Here is a 13276-nt window from a genome sequence, read left to right as displayed (position 1 = left end):
AGCTGAAGTTGCGTATCTTAGATCGATCCCCCCCCCCAGTGTAGATCGGGCCTTAGTTTGTTTAAAGGGGACTTCTGAAGACCATACACACCATACATACAAAATCATACACACCATCCCCTGATCCTTTTCGCCTTCGCTTGTCTTCCTTCCCAAACTTTTTCTTTTCTTTGCGCCTCTGTCGAAGTGCAGTTTTAGGATCAGTAATCCAGGCCTGATACACAAACTGGAGGAAACAAACTCATTTATTTCCAGGTTCTTCATGTTTACAAAGTAAACAGTAAAGTATATCACACACAGGAATACATATTTAGGGTAAACACAGGGGTGAGCAAACATTTTGAATCCCAATCCAAACACCTTCCCTGCAGATCTGCTAAGTTTTCTTGAACTGTTTTTGTCAACATGAAAACAAATGTGAAAATGCTTGTGGGTGAACCAAGTTTCATAAGAACCTCCAAAAATTAATGTTCTGGGAATTAAATTTGGGAATTAACACAGTGGTTGTACGTATGGCTCATTTCCCCCAAATCTTTCGAATTTATATTTTTACTTTATCAGCATTACAAGTAAGGTGCAATGAAATGGAAACTTTAACACTAATAATCTAAAACATCAAAAATTGCTATTAATATTTCAATGCTAGTATTTGTGTCAGCAAATTTCATATATTTTATGTGATTTTCTTTTCATCTGAGGAGTACAGACAGAGGTCTAGTAGTCTATGAACTGTCTACAACTAATAGCCAGGAACTCTGGAGTTTTCATCCTCATTTTGACAATAAACTTCCTCTGTTGCTTTGGGTAAGTCACTTAACTTTTCTGTCTCAGTTTTTCTATCTGGAAAAGGGAGATAATAATACTTACCTGCATCCGTGGGATTTCATGGGGATGAATTAGCTAACAGGCCAAATCCTGCTCACCATACTCTGATTTCCATGAGTGAGTAAGCAGGAGTTTGTCCAATGTTTATTAAGTGTTGTAGCAGTGTTAAGTATTATTACCATGTAGTAGTAGTTTGGATTGCTCTGCTGAGGGTGTGGGGGAAGGTTACTGAAAAAAGCAATAAGATTCTAATTTTTTTCCAGCACAGCATAACATGATACAAGAGCTAAAGACATTAAATACAATTTCATAGCAATTTGAGACAAAAGAAGTGTTTTTGTGTTTTTATGATTTTCATTAAAAAATGAAAATCATTTGCAACTGGCATCCTTCATTTCTAGTCAACAGAAGTTGTTAAGCAAGGAGCACATGATTTCATGCATGGGGGAAAATAAAGCAAACTAATACAAGCATGCACACAACAACATGAGCAAACCTGTGTCTCAGGTAAGCTGGAATTGTCCATTACAGGAGATAACATTGTGAATGGTTCCTTTTGTTTATTTGTTTTTGCTATTTTATGAACAGAAATCACTCTGAGGCATTCCAAACACAATCTTAAGAACTTTCACAAAATTGTCTTTTCACTGAATTTACAGAAAAGGAAATCTTCAGACTGGTTCTGATTTGTTAATGTGAGCTCAATAATTGTGAGGGGGAAATAATCTGGTACAGTAGGAAAGTTGGTCTCCTTCCTAGTCTCTTAAGGTCAACTATTTTATTTTTGCTAGGCTACTTTGTCCAATGCAAATGCCATGTGAAAAATGTGTTGGCATAGGAGGCACGGAATCCTCTTTGCTTTTTAAGGAGTGTTTGTTAAGGGAGGGTGATCTAGCGGTATGTTTATCCAATTTTAATAATGACTTGACCTAACATACCACATTGGATACTACAGGTGAGGCACTGTCAAAGTCTGCTATAGAACAGCTTGTAATCATACTGTAAATAGAGGAGAACATAGAGATGATGGAAAAGACTGAGATAATGGGGGAAAGGAAGAATGAAGAAAATAAATGAAATTAATAAACTGACTATAACTCTAGTTACATTAAATGACAGGGTATTTCAACTTCTGCCAGGGAAAATATATATCTTGCTTTAGAATTTTAGTACTGGACAACACTTGACAAGCAAGAATGTATAGACTTACGGTCTGGTGTGGTTAATCAATAATGAATTTTGTGCTTACTCTAAAGCAGTATCATGTTGTGTGTATGGAGTGCATTACTACAAGCACTATAAAAGGCTGGAATGTGCTAAATTTATTTGAGGAAGACAAAAGAAAATGCTAAGGATGCACAGATCAGATTTGTGATGATCTAGACCAGAAAATAAAGTCCTAGGACGAGTTTGGGACAGAATGCGTATTTTGTTAGCTTACTTTAAAGGTCTTACCAGCTTTCTGAGAGAGATTACCATACTGTCTAAAGATGCATGCAACTTGATGTGACCCTCTTACAATACCTTAGGCAGTAATAGCAAAAGAAAACCAAAATTTGCATCTGCATTTTCTCTCTGAGGTTATAGTTAAAATAAGACAGACAACTTATTGTAGTTTGCACACTTCAGATAGTTTAAATGATGACATTTGGACTCTCACAGCTCCTCAGATGGTTCACACAAGAGGAAAAATGCAGACAAAGGCAGTTGGGTACATTATGCCAGAATATTATATAATGAGGGTACATACTGCACACTAGTGAAATGGCAAATACCTTTGCTGCTCTGATTAAATACTGAAGAATAGTTTTGGGCAGTTTAATGACAGACTTTGGCAAGGCTAAAATGGCTGAAGCAAATTTCCCAATAGCTCTCTACAAAGAAGGACAAAGGAAGAGCAATTAGTAGAAAAAAGGAAAAGTATTAATAAAAAGTTATCGTCTGTATTATTGTAATAATATAATAATTATTAAAGGGTTTACATTAACTGAAAACAAATGTGTTATTTGCCGTAAACTTTCAGTTAGATAATTATTGAGCTTTTGTATTTACCCTAATAAATAAAATGCTTATATAAAACATTATCTCTAAGTCCAATAAATGTAAACCGTAGTGAATGGTCAAGCTGATAAAGATATCATTATAATCCCATGACAGATGATTGTTAGAGGCAATTTATGGTAAAGACAAATAGAGTAGTTAAAAGTAAATATTTAGTAGGGTATATAACAGACAGCAAGTTAAATGTTAGTATTGTACTAAAGCTACACACACACACACACAGTGATGGGAGTTGTATGGAACTTGGAAAGCTGACCAAGCAGTTAACAAGCTACTCACAAGCTAACATACTTTTCTGCCTCAACCCAACTCTCTGGCAAAAATGTACAGTATTAAGAGCCATATTCCACCTTCAGTTCTCATGTGCACAACTGGAGATGCGTGCATGGATCAAGAGCCTTATATGGTCACAGCTCCTAGGTAAAGATAGGATCCTCTAGTCTTAGAAAGCAATGATTTCAGTCTTGAACAGTAATGTTTTAACAATATGAAAAACAAAGGACAATGTCAAGTATTTGAGACATCAAATTTAGGTTTTGTTTAAAAGCTAAACATCTGGCACCACAAAATATTAACAATTACGGTCAGCTTTAATGTATGAGAGTATGATATGAGATGTTTTATCTTAACTCAAGATCTCTCAGTAAGAACTTCAACTGACAAGCACATTACTAAAATACCTGGAATGCAGATCTCCTCCGAGGTTCTTCATCATCTTTTTTTTCATCCTCCTCTTCTTCTTCACTATCCGTTTCAAATAAATAATAATCTCCACTTCTGACCACTAAATAAAACAAAATATTTGATTATTTCTTGTAAAAAAGGAGCTCTAGTCTGAGCTGAGCCAAAGATGTATAAATAACCAGCCAATCATTAACGGACTCCAAAGCAGGAGAAACAGAGATGAAACAAGAGATGAACAGGACTCAGTGTCAGACAGATTATTTGGAGTTAGAGTATGTGGTACTTTGGGCATGACAGAGATAAGAATAAGCTAAGAAAACACCACCACAAAGAGGAACTGGGCTGGTAAAATGTAAAGAAAAAGCTTGAAATAGACCAAGTTATTACGTTAAATTATTTGACAGGAACTTGATACATAATTAAACCTAAATATATCAAGGATTGATGGTTGCTTTCATTTGTTAAGAGAGTAAAATAATCTCAGCAGGTAAATGAATGATTTTACATAAATTGTACAACTGGACAAAGAGTACAGAACTGCTTTTTTAAATGCTGAGGCATCCTTTAAAACTACAAAATGGGGTGTCTGAGTTATTTTCTTCAAACGTTTAAGCTTTGATGAGGTAATGGAAAACCTTGGCTTGTTTAAAATGAATCACTTTATTATTATTAAAACATGATCACAAATGAGGTTTTTGCCCATGGATTCAGAAAGGTTCTGAAACCGCCATACATTAAAGATGCAGTGTGAATGAACTGGGCCTTATATCCTTGAACAGAGGCATTATTTTGGTATGTAATAAGGTAACAGGCCTAACATGAACAAGGGAAACAAAAGAAAGGAAAAATAAGATGACGAGCAAGAGAAAAAACAAAGTCATGGTATTACGTTTGGCAGTGAAGAATGGTAAAGTAATACCTGCATGTAAACGGAAAGATTTTAAAGGAATAGTTACTTAGACTAAATATCACAGTCACCCAAGACATATGGAACAATATATATTTATATAAAAAGTGTACATTTAACCCTCATTATAAACCTCTAGAAAAATAAAAGTAGCTTCAACCCTACTCAATCATACCTGGCAGTCTGTATGTCTCTTTTCTGCTCAGATGGACACTAATAAATCATATTAAATCTTAAACCTGAGATGCCAATTCTCTATCCAAACATAGACGTGGTATAAATTGCCATTAAAAGCAGAGGCAGTCATGTCTGCTCAGGTGGACCTCTGGGGCTGTGCAGATCTCCATTTACATCAATGGGACTCTGTGGGATTAAGAGTCCACCTGAATGGATCTGATTGCAGAACTGGGATCACAAATATTGAATAATAAAAAAATGTTGAAACAAGTAAAAATATTTTACACAGGCCTCTAAGAATGTCCCTGGAAGAGACATTAACAATGAAAGCTTACAGAGATGTTCATAATTTAAGGCCCCTAACCTGGAGCTGTTTTTCAGGAAAAATTCCACTGGCTGATAACCAAAGTTGTCCCAGCAGACAGACCAGCAGGATGAGACCCACAGTCTGTGCGATACTTAGGGGTTGACATATTGCTTGGCATGATCTGTCATATAGTAGCAACTACAGACCCTCTGAAGTCTGGAGCCCCATTGTGCTGCGGTATTGTACAAACACTCATTTAAATTCTCTCTCACAGCTGTGCACTCAAATATTTCTGAAGAGGCAGTAATGTAACAAAATATTCCTCTAACAGCTAATAAGGAATGTTTTAACTGAAAAAGAAAGTATGACTGACCACCACCACCACCACACTCTGGCAGATATAACTTAGGATGAAACAGAGAGCACATTAACTGCCTAAGGGTATTAATAAAACATTTAATAAGTAAAATAATTAATGGCCAGATTTGTGCCCCATGAATCCACTCACAGATCTCCTCCCCCCCTTCCCATTGAGGGAGGGGATTTTGTGGCAACATTCCTCTTTTTTCCATGTGTCATGGAGAACTCTGCACAGATGTGGGGATTTGCAAGGGAGGAAGGGGCAGGTCAAGTGAGGAGTAGGGCTGGAGGAGTGGGAACTGTACTAATTTCTCCCCCCCACCCATATTGGGAATCCCCATTTGGGAGCTATCGGGACAGCTGGGAGCTGTCTGCATCACTCCATTAGAGCAGAACTGCTAAGGATGGGGATACACAGCCAACAGAGAAGCAAGGGACCTCTATGCAGATGGCTCTGGCACCTGCTGATCCTTTTAGGGCTCAGGGTCCTGTTCCACAGGGACTGGAGAAGCCCTGCTTTCATCATTGGAACAATTTGGGAGACATCTCAATGAGGAAAATCTCACAGATGTTTCCCATCCCATTGTCAGTGTGAGATCCATAACTGTATAAATGGAATGAAAAGGAAACATGGTCCAATTAGCAAACATCAGAACTGGCATAAAACACTGAACACCAGTAGCACAGGCTCCTCAACAGAAGCAAACACACCTACAGCCACAAACCAAAACACTAAAAAGGAAATCTCTTTAGCCTTTTATGGAAAGTGGGTATAGAAATAGGGGGAGGGATAGCTCAGTGATTTGAACATTGGCCTGCTAAATCCAGGGTTGTGAGTTCAGTCCTTGAGGGGACCACTTAGGAATCTGGGGCAAAATCAGTACTTGGTCCTGCTAGTGAAGGCAGGGGGCTGGACACAATGATCTTTCAAGGTCCCTTCCAGTTTGAGGAGATTGGCATATCTCCAATTATTATCGTAACAAGTTTTCACAAATGGTGGCCCTTCCATGCAGAAGACCTTCCTTTCAGTCTATATTAATGTCCAAATTGTGGGCCTGATCCTGTAAACACTTACAGTAAGTACTATTGTGCTTTCTACTCTGTGTAGTCCCCTTTATTTGAATGGACATGGTAGTGAGCCTGCATGGCAGGGCAGGCAGTGTCTGTAGGCTCAGGCTACATGATGCTTTCCATAGGTTTCTGCATTATTGCAATAAATAATTTAAATAATGCTCACTGTTTAACACCAAAATTCATGTTGTTCCCTAAGAACATGATATAATGAGGGTGAAATGAATCAGAAATTGCTGAAATCAAGGCCTTATTTGATCAGTTCTTCTGTTTACTACAAAACCAGTATGAGGATTAAGACAGACCATATCCAATTCCTTCAAAAAATACTGTAGTTTAAAATTGTAAGAAAACAGTTGCTAATTGTAGCTTGTGTTTATTTTGTTATGGTTGTTTTAAATTAAACTGAAATGACAAGAAGCAAGCTTTTGAAAAAGGATATGTCTCTCTAAAGCAATATTATGCTCTTTAGAAACAGAAAGACATAGGCACAGTTTACTTGTGACTTGACAGTAAAAGGCATGAAATATACTATAAAATACTGTCGGCAAGAACACACACACACACAAAAATTCAGAAGCGGACACAAAGAGCATAAAAACATGTCTGGAAGGGAAAAACAAGCAACTCTTGAGGTGCAAGACTGAAAGTGATAATTCATAAATGTTTCAAATGTTTCAGTTTAACTTTGCACTCTGATCAGTACCATATACTTGTTAAATGGCCGATACTGACTATCATGCAATAGATGACTTCTGTGAGCTAAGATCTAGTAATTGGACATATGAGTTTAGGTAATTAAGTGCCATACCCTGTTCTCTTCTGATTTATAAAGGGTGTAAATTAGGGTAGAACTGTCCATGTATTATCAGGCTAGCTGTACTGAGGTTTAGGGCTGTAAAGGAATTACATTACGTATTACATACGTGTTGTATTATATATAATATTGAACAGAATTCTGCTCTCAGTTAAACCTGTGTAAATCCTAAAATAATGGTGTAAACTGGAGTCAATAGAGAACTCCATGTTTATCCTAGTGAAAATGAAAACAGAATTTGGTCAAACAAGTTTGGTAACAATTTGAGCTCAATCTGCAAATGTGGAAACCTTAATGGGATGTTAATTCTCACTTAGGCAGTAAATGCCTTTTTTTTTTTTTGGCATGTTCCGATGATTAGATGCTCATCTAGTTGTCTAAATCTGGGATGTAGATGAGCCGATGAGGTGCACACCACTGAAAATTGGCTTCACAATAGGCTGAATCACAACACCATTGAAGTTAATGAGAATCTTTCCATTGGTTTCAGTGGGCTTTAGGTGAGGGAGTATTTAAATACAACAGTATTTATTAAGCAGTTCTGCTATTTTAAAAAATAATATTTAAATAGGGGAATCGCTACATTCTGAAGAGATGTCTCCTAAAGTTTTCCCAGAAAAAAACTTTTATTTCCTGTCCCCAATTTAGTAAAAACAAGCACCGCTGAGAAAATCAGCTGCATAGGGTAGGGGCAATTTTGTGCCAACTGCAATGAAGTAATGAGGATAATTTTTTTGGCAGAGAGGGATCTATGGAAAGATTTGACATGAGGAAGAAGTTGAAAAGACCAGAACTTCTCGCCAGCATTAATAATATAAATCTTTTGCGAGAATGGCTCTCTGAAGTCTCACCAACAAAGTCAGAGATTTTGGAAGAAGAGCTTCACGGGCACCATCAGTTCCTATCTCAGAAGCATGAATACATTTCTAGGCTTCACGTTTAAATACTTTCTATTTATATAAGGTGGGATTTTCTAGAGCCTTTAGCCTAACTCTACCCTCACTGGAGCCAACAGTAAATCTCTAATTGACTTAAGTGGAAATAGAGTTAGGCAAAGTCTCAACACTTTTGAAAACATCACACCAAATCAAGGATCTCATGGTTACTGAGGGACCCATCCTACAGTTCTCATTTAGGCTAACTTCTCATTGACATAATTGATTAGTGTAATTTTTATAAAAGAATATTTCCTATGCACCTGGCTTGATCCCATTCTCAGTGAAGGCCATGGTGGTCTGTGCATGAGATGACAATTGGTGAACCATCTATCTTTGAAAAATAAAACTAGTAAGGACTAAGCTCTGGCCCCAAATGCATACGATTAATTAGTATTGGCAAAACTTCCACTCTCAAATTTAAAACCATTTTATCATCTTTTTGGAGGCTCCTCCTTCTTTGTGTGTGAGGTAGATTCTTTTAGTTCATGTTTTAATTTGACTTGATATCACTGCAAATGGTCAGAAATATCTACATCCGCGTTATGTGCAAATACAGAACATTGCTTATTTGAACCCTTGAGGTTTAAAGTTGAAATCACTGGTTTATACGATCAAGAACTCTATCAAGTCACAATCATAAAACCATGCATAAAACAAACAAGTTGTGGGAATGCCTTCATTCTGGTCAAGGATATAAGGGGTAAATCCATGTATTTGTAAGATGATTGAGAAAACCTACTGGAAGCATGATCAACCCAAGGCCGCCACCACAGCTTTTTTTTGCCCTTGGTTTTCTCTTTGTCTGCTTCTCCTAAAATAAAATATGGCCAAATATTAATTTTACAAAATGAGAAACACATTTTTACACTTTGTTTAATCACTTATTTTTTGCAATAGATCTAAACTGCATAAGCACATCAGATTTCAGCTCTATTAAATATACGCAGTATGAATAATATTCATGTTTTAAAAGGTAGCCCAGTACAATAAAAAGTTTATAATTTATATCTACATACACACATAGCTGGATTTCACTGATTTTCCATAAAATGAATGGAAAATAAACAAAAAAAAGTTTATATAGATGTCCAGTGATCATTCATTTGTTAAAATTTTATTGTCTATAGGCATAAAACTTGCTTGTAAATGCTATAAACATGATTTGGAAACAGTTTCTATTAATCATAGATGAAGATAATTTCTGAAAAAATAATCCATTATTTGTTAATACTCTGAAAAATAAAATGCATTAATAAAAAACAAAGCTGTAAAAGCACATTTCAAATGCCAATAACTTTTTGATCCAAAATTTAACCTCAGTTAGGTATGATTGGAAACAATGGCATTGCATGATATTTTAATCTATAGTGGTTCAAACAATAAAATATGTTTGTGTATTTCAACGGTTTCAAAAAATTAATAGCAGCCAAGAAAAGATTGCTTGAAAAATCGTAAATCTTTCTCTTTTTGAAACACTAAATTTTTTTATAAATACAGCTGTTGCTCAAATAAATGTCTGTTATTCAGTTCCTTGCTAAAAAGCACAAATTTAACCAAAGGTATATCTGTTTACCTGAAAGCAAATCATTTTCTCAAAATGGAAGTACAAAAGCCAGATATTTATCTGGATGAATCAAGCTTTAAAATGGTATTACACTAATAATGCCCATCACATCAGTCTCTCTCTCTAGAGAGAGAGAATGAGAATGTTAAGCCTACTGAGTTCCTAGCATTGAGCTCCAACTTCTGATACATTTATGGCATGGAAACATGCTAGAGGTACCTTCATCATCTTCTTCAGAAGCCTTTTGAATGTCTTGCCCTTCTGTTGATTCTTGGGTCATGCTCAGCATTCTTTCTTTACCCTTCTTGTATTTTTGTTGCCTGGCTTTGATGCGGTCCATCCTAGCAAATGGGATATCATATTCAGTCCTTCACCCCTTTGGACCCACAAGGAAACATGACTTTAAATATATATTTCTTATATGTATACACACACACACAGGAAATTCTGGATGGGATTTTAATAGATTCTCAAATGACTGTGCCATTTGCAAATAAGACAGCATCCTGCACCCACACACATTAATCTCCCATTTAAAAAGCAGTTAAGGAGCCCTGGAGATGAGCTCTACATGGCCCTGTGAGATAGACCAGAACTGAATCTGAGGCCCAGTGTCTCACTCCAGAGGCTGGCAGGGTGTGAGAGTGCTGTGCAGACAGAGCACTCAGCCCTGGAGACTGGGAGTGCCTTGTGTCACATGGCTGCCCTAGCTGATTCGCTCTAAGTGCTCGACTTATTTCAGGGGGAAAATGTGGAACAGTAAGTCGGAATATAGAACATGGATACTCACATTTTCCTTAGTTCAAGCAAATGGCCATTTTACTCCATGTTTACAGTATAAAAATTCAGGCTCAATCCTGCCAGTCAGGCGCAGTCCTGCATTGGGGGCTATACTGCTGTAGAAGGTGCTCTGGGAGGGAAAGCTGCCGCATGTGGAATTTCTCCTGAAGACTCCCACAACTCATCAGGAGTGTGCAGGGTATTACATCCCTTCAAGGGGTGCAGCGTCCTTCCTCCTATGCACTCGTGGCTATAGCCCTAGCTCCTTTGGGAGTGCAGGGACTTCAATTTTGTTCAAATGTAGCATGGGGTGCAGGGACTGGGGGTTGGAGATTTCTTATGCTTTCCTTCTCTGAGCCTGAGGAGCCATCTCCACAATCTGGTGCTCAGTAAGAGATTGATCCAAAGGCCACAGAAGTCAAGGGGAGTTTTTTGATTCACTTCAATAGGGTTTTGGATTAGACACTTACGTACCCAATTTTTGCAACAAACAAACAATTTTTTGAACAACTTGTTTAGAATCATCAGGGTCAAAAATTCTAGTAACTAAAAAGTGTCAACATAATTTTCTATTGATGGATCTGACCATTCGTTAGAAAGAAATTATTTTCTAGGTCTCTAACTACAGTATAGTACATATTCAGTTATATATTTGTACTATAGTCCAATGGATGATCAGATTTCTCTTTTTTCCTTGTGTTCAACTACTGCTAGAATTTCTCTAAGTCAATCAAACCGGTACAGTTGTGTAGGCAGCTCTCTATAGTCTATTGATGTGTATTATTGAATAAAATCAAACAAAGCACTCTTTGGCTTTGTTTTTATTGAAGTCAAATTTACTGCAAACCCAAAACAATGATTTTTGAATACAGTACATTGGATTTTTGTTTGTTTGTGTTTCTACGTAACATGATCACCTTGACCTCAAACATGTCTATGAAGAATTAAAACAATGATGACTTCCCACACAGGCATATCGTTTTATACAGTTAGGATGAAATTCACCCAAATGTATAGCAGCATATCCACAGCACTTCTACACCAAAGAAAAGATTTACATGAGGAGAATGGCCACAGAGGAAAGCTTTGTAATGACTTCAGTTGGGCAAGTGTGGACTTGACTGTTGGTAGTGGGTCAGGTGAAAGGTAACTGGATGTTTAGGCATGTCAGTACCAGATAGATAGGATGTTTAGCACTTAGGGAGGCACTGAAGGCAGATCAGGAAATGAGGCAAGAACATTAGCAAGATGTGATAGAAGCTGAGTGGCTGGGTTGGCTTTATACAGGAAAGGGTTCTTCAGACCAGTTAGAGTGAAAGAAAATATTTTCAATACAGATAAAACAGATTCTCATCCTGGGCAAAAGCAGCACAAACTGAATAAAAGAACCTACACACAAGAAAGGTCATTATGAATAAAGAAACAAGAGGTGAAATCCTGATCATATTGAAATCAGTGTGGCTTTTGCCATTCACTAGCCAGCTCAGAACCACAGCTTTGCTGATTAACCCCACTGTTACTGAAGGTTTTGTTTTTTATTCTGTTTCCTGTATCTCATGGTCTCACTTGGTAACTTCTGCCTCTAGCAGGATTTGGCTAATCTGGCTCTCCAAGTTATTAGTATTCTCAAATGGAAAAACAAAACCAATTATATTAACCGACATAGTCCCCTAAAGAGACAGATCCTGCTGCTACGTTGCTAAAACGATAAGCAATGAAATTGTTAACAATTTTGGAATTTCACTTATCATCCTTATATTTCAAAAGGTAAAAAAAAAACAACCACCTTGAAACTAGTGAGGAGGTTCACACTTTCTGTTGTTATTTACAGTAAAGGGCTATTTACAGTATATTTTCAGGCTTTCTACAGACTAAGGAAGTCAATATTGCATTGGTTTACATTTTGTCCACATTTTAAAGGTTATCTGCACAACCATTAGTTATAGAAAGACAATTTTATTTTAAAATGAAAATGTAGATCCTTTGGCCTAATTGTGTAGCAAAGGGTAGATTCTGCAGCCACAGAATAGTGGAATACGTGAAGGCTCTCAATTTACAGAATATAATTTCTATAATCAAGAAATTATATTTCACAAAAACCAAACCAACATATAAGCACTTGTTTGGTTTTGTGCAATAATATGCAGAGAAGTAGGAAAGGGTGCTTTAGAAGACTAGAAGAATTCAAAAGAAATATCACTTCAGGCTCGCAGAAAAGGGTTAATATGTTGTAGAGTAGAAGTAATCAGTGAAATAAATATAATAAATAATAATCCATACTGTCTCTTCAATTGATCCATTGATTTTTTCTCTTCTTCAATTCTTGCCTTTACTGCCTTGACAATTGTGGCCTGGAAAAGTTCAGCACCTCTACAGAAGAAATAGGGGGAAGATGTAACACTATTATGCTTCTACATTCCCTTTATGGCAAGTAAAACACAGAGAGAAGCTTACTTTGTAAACTACTTAAGTAGTCTGAGACAAAACACTACCATCAGAAGGCCATTACAGAAATGATGAGCAATCACAGCATATTAATTTATGTTTTCCAGCAACCATAACCAGATTTTGGGCCAAATCCTGCAGTTGCTACTCAACCATTTAGTTACAGCAGTCATTATCCAGGCGCTTGGGTTCACTGTCCTCAAGGACTCAAAGTCAAAGCCTGAGTGAGAACTCCTTGCACAACTGCAGAATTTGATCCTTTACTTGTAAATTATGGCATACATTAAATCCTCTTGTCTAGCATGCACAGCTCTGCCTTTGAGTGGGTGGAGTTCTGCCT

The 13276-nt window shown here is 37.0% G+C and overlaps 1 protein-coding gene across 1 annotated transcript in view; it reads right to left on the bottom strand.

The window, feature by feature from the left end:
* PIEZO2 (piezo type mechanosensitive ion channel component 2) overlaps positions 1-13276 on the bottom strand; it is a 496400-nt gene that overhangs the window by 64116 nt on the left and 419008 nt on the right. Inside the window, exons 29-33 of the mRNA XM_030549442.1 lie at positions 12772-12861; positions 9931-10052; positions 8887-8958; positions 3567-3670; positions 115-226 (exon numbers count right to left, since the gene is read on the bottom strand). Coding sequence (XP_030405302.1) covers positions 115-226; positions 3567-3670; positions 8887-8958; positions 9931-10052; positions 12772-12861 — 500 coding nt within the window. The remainder of the gene's footprint in view (positions 1-114; positions 227-3566; positions 3671-8886; positions 8959-9930; positions 10053-12771; positions 12862-13276) is intronic.

This window comes from Gopherus evgoodei, chromosome 2, assembly GCF_007399415.2.
Source record: "Gopherus evgoodei ecotype Sinaloan lineage chromosome 2, rGopEvg1_v1.p, whole genome shotgun sequence".
Classification (NCBI taxonomy): Eukaryota; Metazoa; Chordata; order Testudines; family Testudinidae; genus Gopherus; species Gopherus evgoodei.
This window is presented reverse-complemented; position numbering and strand designations above follow the sequence as displayed.